The 21294-nt window shown below is 32.3% G+C and overlaps 3 protein-coding genes across 3 annotated transcripts; all 3 read right to left on the minus strand.

Moving 5' to 3' along the window:
- Positions 1-8345: 8345 nt before the first annotated feature.
- LOC107875262 (probable inactive patatin-like protein 9) lies at positions 8346-12395 on the minus strand. Its single transcript, XM_016721897.2, has 2 exons — positions 11121-12395; positions 8346-8754 (listed from the first exon to the last, which is right to left on the minus strand). The coding sequence occupies exons 1-2, from the start codon at positions 12051-12053 to the stop codon at positions 8548-8550; spliced, it is 1140 nt and encodes a 379-aa protein (XP_016577383.2). The 5' UTR covers positions 12054-12395; the 3' UTR covers positions 8346-8547.
- Positions 12396-14603: 2208 nt separating this feature from the next.
- LOC107875264 (mavicyanin) lies at positions 14604-15800 on the minus strand. Its single transcript, XM_016721899.2, has 2 exons — positions 15303-15800; positions 14604-15004 (listed from the first exon to the last, which is right to left on the minus strand). Exons 1-2 carry the CDS (start codon positions 15541-15543, stop codon positions 14796-14798), a joined length of 450 nt encoding a protein of 149 aa, XP_016577385.1. The 5' UTR covers positions 15544-15800; the 3' UTR covers positions 14604-14795.
- A 127-nt stretch (positions 15801-15927) lies between these two features.
- LOC107875263 (fatty-acid-binding protein 1) lies at positions 15928-20059 on the minus strand. The gene is made up of 4 exons (XM_016721898.2): positions 19368-20059; positions 17886-18135; positions 17362-17453; positions 15928-16348 (listed from the first exon to the last, which is right to left on the minus strand). Exons 1-4 carry the CDS (start codon positions 19759-19761, stop codon positions 16209-16211), a joined length of 876 nt encoding a protein of 291 aa, XP_016577384.1. The 5' UTR covers positions 19762-20059; the 3' UTR covers positions 15928-16208.
- Positions 20060-21294: the final 1235 nt, after the last annotated feature.

The following is a 21294-nucleotide window of genomic DNA, read 5'->3' on the forward strand; positions in this document are numbered from 1 at the left end:
GAGCTGCTTGAGTGATGTAGGGTCCATAATGGACCTCAACTGATGTGACCCAAGTACAGACAATTTGGAACTTATTATGATGGGATTGGGCTACTTCACAAAATTCTTGATGTTAGTCGAATCCAATGACCAAATTGGTATGTTGAAGAAAGCGACGTTTGTTGGCATGGTCTTAAGACTTAAAACTCCAGGACCTCGAAAAGGAACTTTCACAAAATAATAAAGGAACTTTCACAAAATAATAGGAACATACGTTAGCATTAACATATCCAGTATAATTTTGAGTCTTTTTTTCATCTCCGATTATCCACTCTTATACTTAAGGGTTAAGGGTGTAACTTATGAAATTGAAAGTTCTTCTTACTACTAATTTATAAGATAGAGAAATCGTTTTGCTAGGATATATTTTGATTGAATTTAACATTTCTGATTTTTGCATTGAGGTTATTTGATATTCTAAAAGGTTGCAGTACTTCTCTTTAGTGTTAAATTAACCTATTAGTAATATATATAAAGAATAACTAAGGTTGGATTGAATTGCTCATCTTTCATTTCGCTATGAAAACATAATCGACATAATAAGAAGCAACTAGGGGTATTCATTTCATGCCCTTAAATGTTACTATTCATGGATAAATTGGGAAAATTCATAAAAAAGATTTGATTTTAACATTGTAGAACCGATATTGATACTGTTGATCCCGTCAAATGGATTAAATTAATAAATAAACCGGTTAAATAACATATGAAGGAGTACTTATATAGAGAGCGTCAAGTAAGTAGGTTAGGTTAAATTTAGGTCTTAGGAAGAGCTAATACAGGACGGGTCATGCCCTACTAGAAAGCATTGAATTGGCAACGATATTCATCAGTAATCCCTAGCTAATTCGTTATTAAATAGCTCTTACTTAATTGAATTTTCATACAATTCGTGGTCATTCCGTTCTAGCTACAATTTTTTCCATCACTATTTTCTTATTTTCTTGAATTGATTAACTCATCTAAATATTACTTGGGCTAAAATATGCTAAATTTAAATAAGTAAAATAATGTGTGATAATCCAATCCTCTCAACACTCACCAATACCTAACTTTTAATTGCTTGAGATTACTATAAGAGATCAATACATGCAATTTAAATTTTGAATTAGCTAACTACATTTTTTAGACGCAAAGGTTTGAATTGTTTATTTATAATTCACCTGTGAGACCTCTGCTAGCTCTTAGAAATGCACGCAGTAGACACTTTGAATTCAGCTATGGTTAGTTCCTCAATTTCACCACTCACTACAACAATTAATAATTGGGTATATATTACAATATCCCCCAAAACAGAAAAGCATACTACGTGTTGCTCTACGAGCTCCATTAGATTTTCTAGATGCAGAGATTTCACTTTTTTGTTGGGACTTGGGAGGCGGTATATAGTTAAACAAATTTAATCTGTATATGCATATATACAATTACTATTAGCTCAGTTACTTGGATTACTCTCAAAAAATATTGTTGCACTAGTATCGAATTCTTTAAAATAATAATACTATTTCACCCGTCGATATCCGTAAAGAATCCAAGCAACATAGACGACTATTAGTACAATTTAACACAACAGACTGTCTATACAAGGACAATCGAGTCCCTTCCATCTATATACTATACAAGAAAGTATGGATGTTGGCTGTTGCTGTTGGTATTACTGATCAATATCATAGTCATAGGCATTAAAGAGTGTTAATCCATAAAAATATACGTTAAAAAGAGGGTGGAATACAATGTTAATACATGAAAAAAACATATGAAATGGAGGGACATGCATTTATATTGAGGAGGACAATGGAGTAAATTATTGAGAGCACCAAGGGCAAGGGGGCAACACACATTTCCACACAATTAACTTTCCATTCCCCCATGTCTCCAAATCATGCACACGTGTGACTTAATTCTCTAATATCTGTCGTACATACACAATATGTATCGAGAGACAGCGTATGTATATCCTACTATTATTATAAGATTGTGATAAGATCTTGTCCCCTGGAACTATATTTGTATATATATTATTTGCATAAGTGGTATCTAAGTTTATTGTCTCCTCCTCACCGAATCTATCCCGACACTTGATCAGGGATAGAGCTATATTTGGGATAAGGGTTCATTCGAATTTTTTTCGACGGAAAATTATAATATATATGCACGGTTAAAATTATTTTTTATGTATATATAGTAGTAGATGTCGAACCTCCTTCGATTAGTTCGTTTGTTCACTTGTGAACCCCCTTAGCTTGGTGAAAATCCTTATTTCGTCACTGCCCTTGACCATCCCACTCCCCGCCACGGCCCCAAAGCCCCACTCCCCACCCCATCCCGTCGTTTTGCTACTAACATATAAGTGCTCTTGAAATAATGTTTTTCAAGGAAATCATTTTCCATGAAACCATCTTCCTTCGTACCAAATTAAACACACCCTATATCTTCCTTCCATTGCCTTCATTCTACATACGACGAGCAATGAGGTCTTTGCCACGGCCTTATGATATTTGTAAAATTAAGATTATATTTGTCTCGTAAGACTCCAATTTCAACCTAGCTAGTTCCTATTTTGATATAGCTTATGACTATATACACTTCCTCAGTTTCCAATTACAACTTTGACAACGTTACTATAATTTGAGAATACAGAATCCAAACTTCTCCATTGGAAAATTGGATAGGTGGAGAACAGGGACCTTTTTGGATACATGTTAATTATTGTCATAAATTGGTAGAACAACTTACTGTAAGTCGAGACGAGAGTAAAGACAATAGAATCGACAGAGAAAAGTTGAAATGATGGTTAAAATATTTTAATTGAATACTATATTTTAGCTACTTAATTACCCCCAGCTAGGTGTACATGTCAGGAATCTCTCAACAAACACATAAAATTCATAAATACTTCTTGTTCAATATTGTACATTATATTCTTGTTTTGATAATTATTATTTGGCAGTTGCCTTGTCTTTTCTTTTAGTTATTTCTTCTTCTCTTTTGCTTTGATTTAGCAAGTGGACTCGAAGTAAAGATTACTTATTACTGCTCTGATAGGTTTGGGTGGCAAATGGGCAATTTAAGTGAATTTGAGGCGGTGAAAATGGACGGATCGAGTTAATAATCCAACGGGTCATTGACTCGCCCAAAAGCTATTTGTGGTGAAATATCTAAAATATGGATCGTAATTCAATTCGTTCAATTCTTATTAAGTTTTATTTGCTTTTTTATAGTTTTTAATACCTTATAAAGTTTTTTATTTTTTGGGTTATTATGACTACATTACATATCAAAAAAGAATACCTTCTAAGAGTATTTTGATAAGATTTTTTATGGATTAATTTGACTAGATATCAGTCAAAAATTTTGATGGACTGAAATAGGTTGAGCTAAAATGGATTGAGCTAATAATAAGTAGAGGAATAATCAGACCAAGTTTAGATGAGTTGGACTGCTTATGAATTAATTACTACTTCCTCCGTTTTATTTTATTCGTCCTAATTTTATATTGCATATTGATTAAAAAAAATAATTAATAACATGATTATTTTATCATAGTACTCTCTATTAAATGATGTTTACATTTTAATTTGGAGGAAAAATAATTAATACTAAGGGTAAAAAAGAAAAAAAAATTATCTTATCTTGATTAATGAAAAATGATGAAAAATGACTAGTAGAATGGGACGAAGGGAGTAGTGTTTAGCATTAAAAAGTACATCTAACTATTTCCTCTTAGATTTTCTATCAATTAATATTGTTGCCAACAAGTAACAACTTTCAATAACTAAGACAATACATTGCACAATTAGAGAAGTACAACTTCTTAAGCTTTAATTTAGGCCAGAATCTAGTTGAGCTTTTACTACTACAAGTATATTATTGGCTTGGTTGCATTATCATGTATCATTTGCAAGCATATATTCCACCATAATGGGAGGGTAGTTGTGTTCATAATTAATTTCCAAAAGGAATATGTAATTAATTTCAACGCACGATTGCTAAGTTAGAGACAATATTTAACAACCCCTCCTGCCAAAAGTAAAGCAAATTATATATTTATGGAGTAACTAAATAAGGTAGGAAGAATTATATATGCATGTGAGTTTAAGTTATTTATACATCGTCATTCATGTATAATAAAATCAAGTCATCATCATTTGTGTATGGTAGAAACTTATTTTTCAAAGTTACAATTTTCATATTTTAAGGAGGTTTATCTGTAGATATCCTTTGAATATATAAATTATTTACATTGTATAATAACTCGATACATATATGTGATTAATAAAAAAAAAAATTCACCAAGTTTTCAACAGTAGAAGATGTAAAAATCGGTTTTAACCAAACAAGGCTTATGCCAATCTTTGATTTTAAATATTTTGTTAATTTTGCAGTTTATATGGTACAAAAAAAGTCAAAAGACAAATCAATGTTATAAAAATTACAGTGAATCTTTTCTGACGTTAACAAGTTACTTTAAAGCAATTGCAGGCATTTTGCGTATACGTTTGTACGAAAAAAAAATCCCCAAATGGAACATAGTATATATTACCCCCTCCGTTTCATAATAAATGAATTATTAAACTTTGATACACAAATTAAGAAAAAAAATCAAAGACATAAATTTAACATAATTTTTATTTCACCCTTATCCAAAGTACAAAATCATATTTATTTTATTCTTTTTCAATTGATGGATCCCTTGGTTGTCAAATCCTCAAGGATAAATTTGGAAAAAAATTTCAATGATTCACTTCTTTTAAAACACCAAAAATATTCCAACAATTCATTTATTATGAAACGGAGGGAGTACTGAATTAAGTCATTCTACTGATACCACTCAGGTATTTTGACTGCATGTAGTATATTATGTTTTACTATCATTTTAGGTTATTAGCTTTAGGACTCGTTTGGTAGAGTGTATAAAATAATATTGAATATGTTGTACTAGTAATATTGGGATTAGTAGTGCAGGGATTAGTAATACTAAAATTATTTTTTATGTAGTGTTTGGTTCAATGTATTAAAAGCAATATTTATTATTATATTTTAAAGAGAATATTATTTATTTACAAAAATACCCTCGACATATTATAACTTTGTGTATCTTTTTTGCAAAAGTTTATTATTCTTTTTTTTTTAAAATAAAAAAAGTTAACAATATAACTAATTATTCACTTTAGAATTTTATGATTTAATCATTCACTTACAAAAATTATTTATTTATTATATTTTCTTTGTTTGTTCATCATTTGCTTGTTGTTCTCACTTTGTGTTGTTTTTAAGTTGGAGGAAGCTAAGTATAACTTATGAATGAGACAATAAAATCATTATTAAAATAAAATTGTATTCTATAGAGTGATAAAACTAAGTAGAAAAAATATTTTTATTTATGAATATTCTATTTACAAAATTAAACCTTGTATGCAATTTGTTTTTGGATTTTGACCAATAAATATTTTTTTGAGTCAAGGAGTAGTTTTTTTTATAACTAAAATTATTTGGAGGGATATTATTATTTTGATAAATTGTAAAGAAGTAATTCATATTGAATAAGTTGAAAAAAATTTAGAAAAAAATTAAAGAAATTTGAGGATATTTTTGTAAATAATAATAAAATTGTAAACTAATTTATTTGAATAAATTTATTAGTACAAATGTAAAAAAAATAAAATTAAGAAAATAAAAAAATATTTAAAAGAATTTGAGGGATATTCTTGTCTTTATACATATTAATCCTCTAGTATTAAAACCCATGTATTACTAATACCACCACATGTATTAGTAATACACCCTATAATTCCATGTAGGGTGTATAACTAATATACATTGGTTCAAAATCCTAACAAACATAATACTCATTAAATAATACCATACTTAATACATGAACTATTTCTCATAATACGACCTATCAAACGACCCCTTAGCGCTATAGTAATCCAATGCATAGTTATATGTGAAACTTGCGACATGCATACAATTGTTATAGGTGGAATTAGATTTTAAATTTTATTTGTTCTAAATTATTTCATAATCTTTTCAAGTGCTAGTAACTGGATTTTAAATTTAATGTGCCTATAATAATAGATTTTTTAATCACAAATATAATACTTGAGCAAAAGTTACTCGTTCACCCAATTCGGTAATCGAATTTCCTGCTCCGCCTCAATGCATAATATCTATTATTGTATTAAAGTTCGAGGGAATGTAACTAAAATTCAAGAGTACTTTGTCGAAGTTGTAGTTTCTTGATCGTTTAACTATCTTTCGAGACTCACTTTTGACTAATCTGAGTCGTTAACTAATTGTGACAAAAAAAGACCAAACCCAACTCCATGGGATCTATGTTTAGGTTGCATTTGTTAGGAAACATTTTACCCTCAATGTTGGAACTTTACAACACGATCAAATTAAATCGAACTCCAATCCAAATATCGAGCATAAAAAATCAAAAAAATTCTTGATAAATTAAATATGTGCAGCCTTCCTCGTGTTGGTGTTTGTTGTGACTTTCTTACCATATTTGGGTTTTCCTTTAGGTACCATAATTGAGTTTTCCATTTGAAAAAAGGAAAATATATTCTCCATATTTGGCTAATCCTTATTCTCGTACGAAAATGTTATAAACTCTGTAAATAGAGACTCCTTTCTTCTAGTTTTGTAACATCCACAATTTAGTCCTAGGGGTTTGAGAGTTTCGCTTGGGGAGAGACTTTGTGAGACACAAGTATTGCGGGATCACTTCTGTGAGGTTGTCTCTCTTAACAGTTTGTACTCTCTTTTATATAGTGGATTGTTGATCTTCTTGTGTGGATGTAGGTTGATTGATCGAACCACGTTAAATTATTGTGTCTCTTTTGGTGTATTTCTCATTTGTCTTTTTATTTGACGTCTTTCGAGGTTTGCTTTATTAGCTTTCGCATGACACCTGATTATTTCGGTCCCAACAAGTGGTATCAAAGCCCAGGTTCGGGTGTGTCGGAGTGGTGACTGTGGTTGGAGAAAAGTTCCCGATGTAACGACAAGACTGGAGATTTACAGGTGGTGCCTTGTGTCGAAAGCCTTCCTGGCGAGTGATGGTCAGGCGGCGTGTCCCGCTGGGTGATAACAACGGTACAAGATGTTTGGCAGATCATGTGAAGTGACCTAGTAGTTGAGATCTACGATTGATGCCTCGTGTCGAAAGTCTTCTTGACAAGTGATGGTCAAGCGGCGTGTCCCACTGGTTGGTAGTGGCGGTACGGGGAGGTCACAAGTGATGTGGTCTTGGTTTGAGGGGATTGTTGAGAAGCAAACACAATCTTACATCGGAAAAGTAAAGGGAACATGTCAAATATTTAAAGTGTCACGCAACTCCACTAGTATGAGGCCTTTTGGAGATGTCCAAAAACAAATTCGTGAGGGCTTGACCCAAAGCAGACAATATCATACTAGTGCAGAGTTACACGCAGTCCCAACACGTCGAACGCTGTCTTCCCCAGAACATCCGATACCAACACAGTTCTTAATTCTCCCAAAGTATGTTGATGATCAAGAGTGTCAAACTCATCACAAAGAGCAATTTATGACTAATTAATTTCATTAGTTAAAATTCCCACTACCACACCATCTTCCTGGGAACTAGGAACTATCAAATCAACTGGTCTTGCCTCTCACTAAACAAGAAAAAAGGACACCACACCACACCTAAAACATTATTGGTGAAACTTAGTAGTACATGTAATAATAATTGATATAATAATTTTATCATTTTATCTCTATTAATGGAGGTTCGAAAAATAATTTGGAGAATAAGTAATTAATATTAAGGATAAAATGTAATTTTTTTTCTTTGTCTTTTTTTGATTTATCAAAAGTGACAATTAAAAATAAAAAACAAATTAGAAAATAGTGACAAATAATAAGAAGGGAGTACATAACAATCTTTAGTTATAGTAGAACAAATTTGCCTTTATAATGTATTAACGAGATTTCAGGCAACTAACAAGCTGACAAAAACGAAAGATAATGAAGTGGAAATGTGCAATTTTAAAGAGCATTTTAATTCCAGCAGACAGACAGGATGAGATTTTCGCAGACGTGGGTTACCAGCAGTAAGTAATAGCTCTAGCGCATAATAATATAAGTTTTAAAATAAGTCGTTGCTTCAGATTTCAGAAAAAAGTTAGTAATAATAGTAATGTTTTAGTACAATGAGTATAACTTTATGTTAGTTGATTCAGAACAAGTTAGTAATAGTACAATGAGTATACATTTTATGTTAGTTGATGCGAAGTAGTTGTATGTATTAAAAACCCTCATTTTGATTCGATCCATTAAAGACAAAGGAGAATTTACGTAATATATTAGTACTAAGCTAGTATTATTAAAATATGCGACCACTTATATTCTACTCGAGCATCAAAGACAATTAAGGCGTAACACGACAAAGGTTTTACAATAATCTCGAGTCTAACACTAAACAGAAGGGACAAAAAGTGATTAATAAAAAAAAGAGAAGACGCCAATGAAAACGACTTAACGTCCGTTAGTGAGAGGGCTGTTCACGGTAGTTTCCTTGCAAGGACTTGGCGGTAAACTGGTCTTCACAAGCCGATGTACGAAGATTCCGATTCTTTGTCCGTTAGTCTCCGTTAATAACCGCTTACCGCCAAAAGGTAACGACTCTACTACTCTTTCCTCCAACACCTCCTCCCCTCTCACTCCCACTCCCACTCCGTTAGCCTGTAAATAAACGGCATTCCATTAACATCGCTAAAATTTTGTTCATAATACATAAACGATCATTTAAACTTGGACTAAGTATTTCAATCCTAAATTGATGTGATATACATAAATTTTGAAAACAAAGTTGAGTTGATGTCTAGATGTGAGTGTCTTATTGTGTTATTTTAGTAGATGAAACTTAGTACCATGAGTATTTGTTTATTTTTTAAAACAAAATTATTCTACTTTATTGAAAAAGTAAAAATTATAGCGTTAGGCCATGAAAAATTTCAAATATAATTTGGAAGGATCAAAATCATTTTTCCTCCTTAACTTTGCTTTAAAAATCAAACTTCTCCCTCAACTTTAAACAATAATCATACTTCCCTCTTTATCCTAATTGACTTTTTAAAATTCCTATTTTACTCTTTTTCATCAATTTTTTTATTCCTTTTTTAAACTTCTTTAAATTCATCATATTTTCATTTTAAAAGAAATTCATATGACAAATTTTTCATAAAAACATAAACATTATTCATATAACAAAATTTTCATAAAAATATAAACATTATCTTCTAGAAAAAAAGTAAGAAATATATAAGCTAATGATGATCTTTATGAAGTAAATCAGTATAATAAGAAAATTAGTTTTATTAATAATAATCAAAACTATAATATTTATTTTAACAAATGAAAATAATAAGTACTACTAATTTTATAAACATATTTCAATGTAGACAATACAAACAATAAATGAAAGAGATAAGCCTCTAGTACCACCCCGAACTATGGTCAAAGTTGTTACGACACACTCCAACTTCACAGGGGTCCTATTATCTCCTAAACTCAAATTTAACGTATTTTTATCATTTTTTTTGTGCTAATGTGGCACCTCTATTACATAAAATGGAGCTCATATAAAAGGTGTCACGTCTTCTAAAACGATTGACAAAAGGTATCACGTTAGCTAAAAAGATTGACAAAAATACGCTAAAATTTAGTTTAAGGGGTAATAGGACCCCCATGAAGTTGACGTGTGTCGTAGAAAATTTGGTCATAGTTCGGGGATACTATATGTTTTTCTCGAATAAAAATAAGGTCAAATTTTAAAGATTATATTTATTTATATAAATTATAAAATATGTAATACTCTATTAATGACAATCACAGTTTATTTACTGATATAGACAATAAATTAATACTCTAGTAATGACAATCACAGTTTATTTACTGATATAGACAATAGATAATATCGTTTCTCATCACTTAATCCTAATGCTAAAAATAAATGTTTTAGTTTATTTGCTCAATTTGTGAAATCAAGAGAATTGTATTATGTTTTTTTCTATCATTTAGTGTTAAATAACAATATAAAGTAACAGTATAGACAAGTTTAAAGTTTCAAATTATCATTAATAAGGTAAATTTAGCAAAATATACATTTAAGTAAAATTTTTTTAAGGATTATGTTATATCAATAAAAAGTTAAGCAATACGAAACAAATTTAATAAAAGAATGATAAAACACGAAAATATACGCACATGCATATACATACATATGTATATATACACACTCAGGGGTGAGTTGTTTGGAAACAAGTTATTTTGGGATTAGTTATTACAAAATAAGTTGTACTAACATGTATGTGTGATAACTTATCTCATCACTGTGGTATAAATGGTGCGACAAATAATTTTGAGACTATTTAATACATCTAATTAAACGTAGGATAAATAATCATGAATTTTGTCTCTGATTATTATAATTATACCTCATATCAAATGACTCTTTAATACATATAATACTAAAATAACGATCTTAAAAATAATATTGAATTTTGTGATAAATTTATAAAGCGTATTAATTTACGTATAAAGTTAATAAACTTAAATAAAATGTTATAAATCCCATCTTAAAAAAATATTCATTACATATAATATAAAAATATATTACATAAATATAGAATTAAAATTATAAGGACAAAATTGACATTGTATGAGATAAAGGAGAGTATGATTATTGTTCAATGTTGAGGGGAGTTTGATTTTTTAATCAAAGTTGGAGATGAAAATGATTTTCACCCAAAATTGTATTTTGAAAAAGTGCAAATAAGATTTTCCACTTCTACTTCTCTCATAAAATTTTTAAAATAATTTTAATTTATATTCATGATCAAACACGATTCTAATTCCAAATTCAATTTCAGCTCTATTTTCAACTCCAAAAAAAAATGGACAAAGGGGCCTTAACATTGTTAAACTCTTTATTATCAATGACATGGATTAGAGTAGTAAACAAAAAGATGAGTAATTTACATAAGCGATCAAATACTCAAAAATAGTGAAAATCTCACAAGATCAAAGTTAAGTTCATCTGTAATTACCTGAATTCTCACGTAGTCATTAGGATTCCAGCAGAACGCATTGCCGAGAATTTGGTCAACGGTTTCAGAAACGCCGTCGATAACGATACCGAAGACGGAAGACGAAGAGCAGTAGCCGTCACTACGGAGTTTCAACTTTGACTGAGGGCTTAACGGACCGTTACCCAGAGAAAGAACCAGCAGATCATCAACGCTAGTCACTGAAGGAAAATCCCGTTTGTTGTGTAAAACATGAGTTACCGCGGCGGCGGCGGGGTTGTTCATCACAAGACCGCCGTCTACGGCGGAGCAAGAGGTTTTTCCGTCGATGGAATTTAGCTGAAACGGCTTAAACATTGATGGATTTGCTGACGTGGCACGGCAAACTTTCCAGAGCTCGAAATCAAAGCTCGGTGACTCCGTCGCATCAGCTTTGGAGAAAACGAAGGGAGCTGAGCTGTTGAGGTCGAAGCATGGAACAAGGATAGGCTTACACGTGTCCTTTAACGTCAACACTTTTCCATCATCTCTCCTGAAAGTTTCCTTCAACACCTTATCCATACTCTTCCCGGAAAACCTCCTTTTCCGGTGAATAACGCCGACATTCTTCGCCTTAAACAGGCGTGATTGATTCACCGTTACGAATCTCACCGCATCTTTCGCCGTGAATATCGGACGTCCATCGCCTCTATCAGCAACAAGCATTGCAGCAAAAACCGCACCGACACCGGTACCGGCGATAATGTCAAAGTAATCCGATATTCGAGCATGAGGATCTCCAACTTTGGCACAGATCTGTTGTTCTAAACGAATCAACCCAGCCCCACAAACAATGCCAGTAGTTCCACCACCATCAATGCTAAGAATACGCGTTTTCTTCCCTTCGTACTGGTACAACCATTTCTGCTCCAGCTTAGAAAATATCTCCATCGTCACCTTACCAAGCTCATCCATTGAATGGAGTGTGGTGATCGATCGATAACTAACAAGGAACAGTCAATAGTACTGGTACGTGGTTTGACAGATGGATATATATATATATATGTAGGGGCTGGGTGTAGCTAATTAGCAGAGTAGTGATGGAGAAATCCGTGAAATGTAGAGAAGCAAAAAGGGTCACATTAATGATGGCCAGTTGTTTTTGTTGTACATGGTATGAGTTTGCTTACTTGAAATTGTTATACTTTTAGTACAGCGAGCGCTTGCTCTTCTGAGAGTGGAAACAAGAGAAGTGGAGCAGTATTAGTAGTAGTAGTTGTAGTTGTAAGATAACAGCACACTGCTGCAAGTAGTAGTAGTATGTGTTAATCATTTTATTTTTCATTTATATTTTTTGGAAATCGACAAAAAATAATGACAGGAAATGCACCACTGAAAATAGCTTTAATTTGGTGCAGTTGAAACTCCGCCATGGTAAATATATTTGTAACTGTTTACGCCAAAGCATGTACTCGGTCCCCCCTTTTTGTCTATAATTTTCTATTTTGACTTACTTATCATTTATATATATATATATATATTTACCCTTAACGTAATTATTATTTTTTAAAATTAATTTAAAAATATAATGTAAGCATCACTTGATAGGATTACTATGATAAAAGAGTCATGTTATTAATTATTTTTTTTAATAGGTATGTCAACTCAAAATGTGATGAATAAAATCAAACGACCGGAGTAATTGTCATGTTTAGTTTTTCGAGAATCAATTTGATTTGCAAATTTTCTCACATTAATATGATAAAAAAGAAATACATCTTAAAATATTATCAAAATTCATATTGTTTAACTCACGTAAAGAAAATGATGATAAATAAAAATAAGGAAGGAAGCATAATTGCGTAATTTATTGACGTGTAAATGAATGTTAATTAATCACAATTAAATGCTAATAACCTATATACAAACACATGCATTCACTTGATATAAATATTGAGTGCCAATGAAGTTTTTTCCCCTCTATATCTTATTTTAATTTTGTATTTTAAAACAAATTAAATAGGAGGGACAAGGGTAATGAGGAAGAAAAAAATGCAGCACTTCACAATTAGAAAGTAGTCTAAACTTTGGAGTACGTAAAATTTTATGTTAAAAAAGTTTTGTTTACTTTGCATATATATACATATATATATATTTGTACGCATTTTCAGATCTTCTTTAAGACTGCAAAATTGATACTTGCAGCGTCGAGTAAAGTTAGGAATTGCTACTTTTTTCTTCTTTTCTTTTGACTGGTATTGTTATTGTTATTCATTTGTTTTACTAAATCTCTTGACTAATAAAGTACGTAATACATATAATCTTCTTTAATTAATAATTAATAATTGTATTTATTCGGCGTTGCAATCCCAAATCACGTGTTTCTGAAGAGGATGCGTACGTGGTTTCATAGGATACCGGGAAGAGACAGCCTTTTCATATATTTTTACTCATTAATCACTAATTTTTAACACTTTAATTTCATTTTTAATGTGTCAATATTATTATTTATTTGTGTGGTGTCCCTATATATATATATATATATTTCTTTCATTTTTGAGTATCCTAGTAAGCTATTTTGTCTATTAAAAATACATACAATAAGACAAAAACTCTATGCATGCCTACTTGTTCAGTTTGGGTCATGTTTTTACAGTGTACTGACCCTCCAGACATTTTAAATTTTTAATGTTGGCATTCTTGCTATCAAGGGTGACTCCTACTAAACTCACTTTTAATGTTGTACCTCACTCTAAATAATTTTAATTTTATTAGTTCATGATGTTTTGAACTTACAGTTCGTTTAATTTTTATACTATTTGAGCCGAAATTACTACAATTAATTGAACCTCATTATATCGTTATATATATATATCTATTTTTTCTTCTATCAGCAGTTTTAAATTAGTTGTACATTGTAAAATGAAAGGACGAAAGTAGAGATTGATTCAAGTGTTCCGTGAGTCTAGTGCCAACCTGAACCCATAAAATACAAATTCTTGATCCACATCTGCGAATGGGAAGACAAATAGGAAAAACATGTATGTGTTAATTTCTGTAAGACTGTATATATAGGATCACAAGATTTTGGATTATAGTCATTAATCAAAAAAGTTTCATGTTTTCCGGCAAACTAGGAGTTGGTTAAATGGACCTTGATGATACAAAAATTATGAATAAATAGATTAATTGATCCACATTTGATGTGGATTCTACCATTTTTTTTTCTTTTTCTTTTTGATCTTAAATAAATTCCAATGTATTTTAATTTGAATAATAACAAGACTAAAGTTGTTCCGAAGGTCTCTATGGCTTATATACGGCAAGCTTTTGAAAGAGAAAATGAGTTCCCTGCTTTTGTTGGATTAAATTGATATGGTTCATTGTAAACACTTGATGTTGGTAAATTTTTACAGGTAAATTTATTAATGGCTACGCTTCAAAATGTTTGAATAGAAAATGTCACTAATCTATATATAATTCATAAATTGGTGCAGAAAGAAGAAGATTTGAAAGGCCAGAATTATTGAATTATGGTTATGATATTTAAATAAACACATTTTGCTTTTATCGATGCATATTGTTACCCAAAACATCATAAAACTAGTTATTGATTGGCAGTAGCAAAGAGGTTATAATCTCAAAGTGTGTGTATTTTTTTTCCGCTTGAGAGTCTGCAACGTAACTAGAGCTTTCGCTGCGCTTCTGCTGCGAATGTTAGCCTTTCGGGACCCTAATATCGACCTTCTGTCCAGCTTGACAATGGCCTTGGAAACCGCAGATGAAGTAGAAGTGGCCAGGACCATTGATAGTGATGGTGTCATTGCCGGTGGAGTAACTATCAATCGGATCAAAAGCATTGCACAAACGGAAATCAGAGAGGTTCACTCGCACCACACTGTGGAGTTGTTGATTGTACTGGAAAACTACAACATCAATTGAAGTAAAGATAAACATAAACACACGATAAGAAAATAAGTATAACCAACGATAAGAAAATAGACCTCGAGCCTAGCTTAGTAGTCAAAATCTAGTTCAGGAGGTACAGCTTTTGCCCAAAATCATATAAGACAGCAACTCAATCTAAACTAGCTCACCAGGTAGGGATTGCCCACAAAATCACACAGTGTTAGCCAACACTAACCTAACTAATTTACAATAGTGAATGCAAATTTAAATATCTACTTTCAAACAATTGAGAAGCAGTTGAGTAGTTGGACTTACCTATAGTGTCACCAACATGGAAAGTTTTAGTAGAAGCCCACATATGATAATCAACATTGCCTCCATTCCAACCAGCGGAATCACCGACATAGTACACAGTTCCGTCAATCATGGATGTGCTGAAGAAACCAAAAACAACCATCATCGAGAAGAGAAACGCAACTTCCTTTAAGAAGATCATGACTTGACCCCAAAATAGTAAAACAAAAAGGTGTTCTACTAATTCAAAAAAGAGTAACATAGAACTCTAAGGAAGTTGTGGCAGCATTTTGGCATGACCTATCAGTATATAACTGCTCAGCAGACTTCTGCTGCATGTTGTTTGAGTGAATAAAGAGCCAATTCGTGGTCTAGAAGTCCAGTAGGACTCACAAGCTGCGTGTGACTTAAACAAATTGTATGAGCATCATCTGCTGTAAGGAACCTACGGATGAGCACAATATTATTTACAGTGTCCGTGGACATAACTTAAATTTAGAAGAAAATTATCTCGCTCTGCAAAGAAGTTCTTAGTAAAAAAAAAAAAAAAAAAGCCTGCATCATGCTAGCTCCAAACAAAAGATAACCTTGGTATTGTTCTTCTCGTCACTCCAAGAATGCATTTCAATGTGGTACAGAAAATAAATTTGGTAACCAAGGCAAGATACTTATTTCAATTATGCTATAAAAATTCCGAAGCAGGATATTACAGGAGTAGAAAAAACAATTCATTGGCATATAAATATAAATCCAAGTTCTGCTTGCAAGAGATTAAATCTCTAGTTCAACTATTTAAAGATCAACCAACACATAGCGCCTAACATGAGTTAGGTATAACTTCTGAGGGGGGAAAACAGTTCTAACTAGTCAATATCACCACAACTCGATTCCTTGTGTTGATATATTCTCTTTATGCCAAAGAAGTAGCTACTTGTGAAGTAGAGAAGCCAAGTTCGACTCGACATCTTCATTGGCTTTGTGGTCAAATGACTCATCACCAATATATAGGTCTAGAATTGATCTGCATAAGAGTTTGCTTTGTATGCTTCCCATTTCCTTCCCATCAACTACAAAAAAGAAGAATAAACAGAACCTAAGCTTCATTTCAATTATTGATGCAAGAATAAACATTAAACAAACAACTAGAAAGAGAAAAGGTCAGAGATAATATATTGAGAATTAAAAGAAAAACCAACAAAATGTTTTAGTCATTCTTTTATGGAACTGACAGCAATTATCTAATTGGCTCATTGCTTTCCTACATCAAATGCATTTGAACAAATTCCCCACCAATATTTCGATGTCTGTTAAAATTAGTTTTTAAATGCGGAATGCCTTTAACTTATTAGTCATCGTGGCATAGGTTTATCGTCCATTGGGTAATATAAATCATCACTAGTATATTACTTGATTTGTTCAATGAGCAAGCCAACATTTTCACTCACTTGCAGAAAGAAATGAGAAAAGAACACCACATATATCTTGGGAAAGAATGTTTTCAACAACTAACATACAATAATAGTCTTTTTGTTCTATATATGATGAAGATGGTGAAGGTCAGAAAATATATATCGGTATAGATCGTTGGTTGATATAATACTACAATAGTACAATTTTGAGTATGATTTCTGTAGTAACCAAATTCAGGAAACTGATTAGCCACTTCCTACTAAGGAAATGTAAGGGCATGAAATGTGCCAACTGATGGTGTAATTAGGATATTCTTGGTATTGCTCTTATATAGTGCTCACTTGCTGAAGTAACTCCCCCTTCATTGTGGCCTCTAACACACTTTTTCGAAAGCCAATCTTAAAAGAGAAATGGCTAAAACAAAATGACGTCTTATGTATTCGTTCAATAGCACTTCCATAATTTGGGGCAAGGGAAAGCTATAACATTGGTTTTCTTAAAACACACAGACACACGTGCACGTCGTGTGGGCACACACACTGACATTTTGGGAATTTTCACTTCCTGAGATAATTATCAGACAGAAATATGAACATCATAGAAAAAGTGGGTAAAGAGCAGAACTTTGAGCTGTTTTCCAAAATACGAAAACAGAAATAAGCCATCTTACTTCTTGTGTGAAGTACGTAGTCATGGTCTCTGGAGAGTTCTATGATAGATCCCCGAGGTAATTTAATATCATCTTTAAACTGGGAAGTGAACCTGCAGTTCCAAACGGCATCTTAGGTTATAAAAGAATTGGAAAGAGGCAATAACAACTTAAGGATGAGAAACATAAGCTTCATTTTCCGAATAACATATTGTGGGTTAACTTGTTAGCAGCTTAATAACTCTATTCAAGAAAAGATGTGATGTATGTAGAGCTGAAAAATAACCGATAACGAAGATTCCAGTCAAAACCGTGCAAGGCTGTGTGATGTTGCAACATATTGAATTTAAAAGATAACTTGAGCAAGGTGCAAATATATTTGAGGATCTCATATAATCATGCGTATATCATATATATAAAAATGAACATTTTACAGTGCAAGCTAATGAAGCGCTTACGCCAGCTTTAGCGGGCTTTTTGCCCTGCAGTGGTATGGTAATTATTCAAAAAGGTTAAATAAGATACTGATGGGAGGAAGAAATTACCTTTGGAGCAATTCTTTGTTATCATATCCTCCGATCTTACGTAATCTGCTGCCAACAGATTCTTCAAAAGCACTGCGGACAGATTTAATACTTAGTCTGCCATAGACTATCTGAAGCCTAACAGTCGTACGTATATCGTTTTCCATGAGATGATTTCTCAACTCTTCCTTTTGCTGAATTTCAGAAACAGAGTGCTCTGCATGCTTCTCAGCCAGATACTTCTTCACATCAGCATCATCAGCATAAACACCTAAATGATGCCATATCGATATCACATAAGATAAAGGTCAAGTAAACATCACTTGTATTTCGAAATGCAGACACTCAAGATTACAAAAGAAGAAAAAAGAGTGTTATAATGCATATCTTCCCTGATCATCTAAAGGAAGGTCGCAATTAGATTCATGTATATGATACCTCCACAGATTCAATTATTACGCACTGACCAGGGACGGAGCTAAGTTGAAGAAAAAAGATTCAATCAAATTTCCCTGGTCAAAGAAGTACATTGTGCAAATAAAGCAAAAATGAATTCTTTTGGGGTATATTTTAGAAGGCAAAATCTAGTAAAGTGGCAAATGGGGTCAAAAAATTACTTTAACTTCTCGATTCAAATCTCATATATGAGATTCCTATTATTTTTTTGAATCCCCTGTATATCTTCCTGACTCCACCACTTACACTGACAGCGCAAGAAACTGTATCAGGTTACTTTGAAAACTTATTCCAGGTAACTATCTATAGTAAGCATGACCGATAAGCGCACTCGAGCTACTATAAATGGCAAAGTTATTTACACATTTTAACTAAAATCCTACCCAGAGGGTACTAAAGTAACTAATAGAACTATTCAGTTCTGATTGGAATTTTAAGTGGATTACCAGCAAAAAAAAAAAGCATTTTACGAATTAGAAAGAGTAAGAAATGAAAATCGGAGTACAACAACAACGAAACACCCAGTGTAATCCCACAAGTGGGGTCCGGGGATGGTAGTGTGTAAGCAGACCTACCCCCTTGCGAGTTAAGAGGCTATTTCCAATAGACCCTCAACTCAAGGAAAAACATAACAAAACAGTCTAGAAAAGGAAATAACAAAAGTGAAGAGTCGCAACAAAATACAAAATACTAAAGATAGCGTGGCAGCTAACAAAGCATTCTAAGAAAAAGAACAACATCTACAACAAAATAATACTATAATAAAAGTATACGAAATAACAGATAGTAATAGAAAGCGAAGAAACCAGTATAATGGAAGGACAAGCAATACAACACTCAACTACCAACCTTCTACCCTAATACGGGCCATGTCCTGGGTAAGCTGAAATTGTGCCATAAAATCGGAATTCATTTTATACAACTAAACATTTGCGCTCCACGCAACGATCACAAAAATCAAAACCTCAGCTACAGCAAAGCAAGAATTGCAACATAAAATCGATATAGATCAAAACAATTAAGTAAACTGCAGTGACAATGTGGTACCATAAGCATAGACATCAATATTTTTCAACCCAAAAACAGCTTTTTTACGCAGCCCAATTCCGAGGAGTCTTTGAGTATCTTTCAAAATCGACGGAAATGACATTCCAGTCCTCGGTTCCGTTACCGGAGCTGAATTATCAGCTAGAGAAACACAACCCCATAAAGGCGACGCATGATTCTTGTTAGGTGAGAAATTGGAAAGTAGGAAATTCTTAGCACTTTCCAAAAACGGATTTTTGGAGCTTTGAGTTATGGCAATGATCGCTCCAGCGGAACCACCGGCTGCGACGGCGACGGCGACGGAGGAGAAGAAGTTAGATGGGGCATTGGAAGTGACGGAAGATGGTGTCTTTTGGGGCTGAGAAAACAAGAAAGGAAAACGGAGAGAAGCCATTCTTTATTTTGTTTTCTTTATTTACTACTACTACTATGTTTTTGACTTTTTATATATAGTTTAGAGTTTCAACAAAAAGGGTTATAATTCTTTTCTTCCTAGTGTATTCTCTTATACTCCATATATTTCTTTTTATATTTTCTTTACACTTTGAGTGGTGTTGAAGGCAAGAATTTCATCTTCTCGGCTTTGTGTCATGATTCACAGTATCATTTTGCAGTCATAGATACAAAAGTATATAGCTATAAGAGTTCTAAATTTTTTTTTTGGAAATTCGAGAAAAATTGATAATTATTGTGTGCACTAAATAAACATGCTCCCGTGCAATTTGTAAAACACATAAAAAACATGTGAACAGCACGTTCCGTGCAACAAGCTCAAACGAGAAGGCTATGTGCAGTGGTTTAGTTAAAAAACAAACCGATTAAATAAACTAACATTTGGTTAGGTTTAATTTGATTTGGTTTAAATTTTTTAAAATCGATACTTATGTGGTTTGGTTTTGATTTTATTCTAAAATATTTTTGTAGAAGCATTCATATGGTGTTGTTCATGTCTTTGCCTAAGTATAATACTAAATTGACATCTTAGTTTCAAGGTTGAGGAACAACACTCGGTTGACATCTCATATGTTGGATTGAATTTTTTTAAGAAAAATTTCAACTTATATCATTAACTAAAGTTATAAATCGAAAAATCGAACCGACGAGAACCAAACCGACGGTTATTTTTTTGTGTTGGTTTAATTTGATTATGATTTTGATCAATAACCAATCCAAACCGACCCACGAACACCCCTAACTCAGCCGACTGTGAAAGGGCTAGGTGCGATTCAATCCCTGGTCTCATAAGGCTCCCTCATGTGATACTGCTGCTATATTGACTGAACTGTCCTTACAAATAAAAAGTTAAAAATATTTACAATCATAGCAATATCACATTTTTGGAACAAACTGAAAAAATAAAAACTCTTTGGTCTGTTAGTTATTTACAGAGGGAGAATTGAAAAAGGCTTCAATTCTTCAAGTTATTTTGAACTGAACTTTTCACTATGTAAAGGACTGGACTGTTTGAAGAAGGCCCATCATTCGTAGTTATTCAGTCCACTTCTAATACTTTGGGCCTGTCAACTGGGATACAAGTCCAATTTCTTGTTGTCCACTTCCATACAAAATTTTGGTCCGTTCATTTAGGGTCGTTGAGATAGCATGAAGTCCAAATTCCTGTTTATAATTAAGATTTTTTTTTTACATCATATGACATAATACACTCTTAATTACTAGTACTATTTTTTTAAAATAAATATTTCCAACTAATTGTCAGCACAAATATGTAGTAAGATTGTAATTAATCCTATTTTAAAAATTTGTGCAAATATAGCTTTTGGTCTTGCAGACTAGCTTTTACAAAAATTATGATTATGGTGTAATGTTTCTTATAAGATTTATTGTTCATACACTGTTAAAAGAAAAAAAATAGGGTCATTTTTTAAATAATAGTCCTAAAATAGGACAACGACAAAACTTTGGAATC

The sequence above is a fragment of the Capsicum annuum genome, chromosome 6, assembly GCF_002878395.1.
Source record: "Capsicum annuum cultivar UCD-10X-F1 chromosome 6, UCD10Xv1.1, whole genome shotgun sequence".
NCBI lineage: Eukaryota > Viridiplantae > Streptophyta > Magnoliopsida > Solanales > Solanaceae > Capsicum > Capsicum annuum.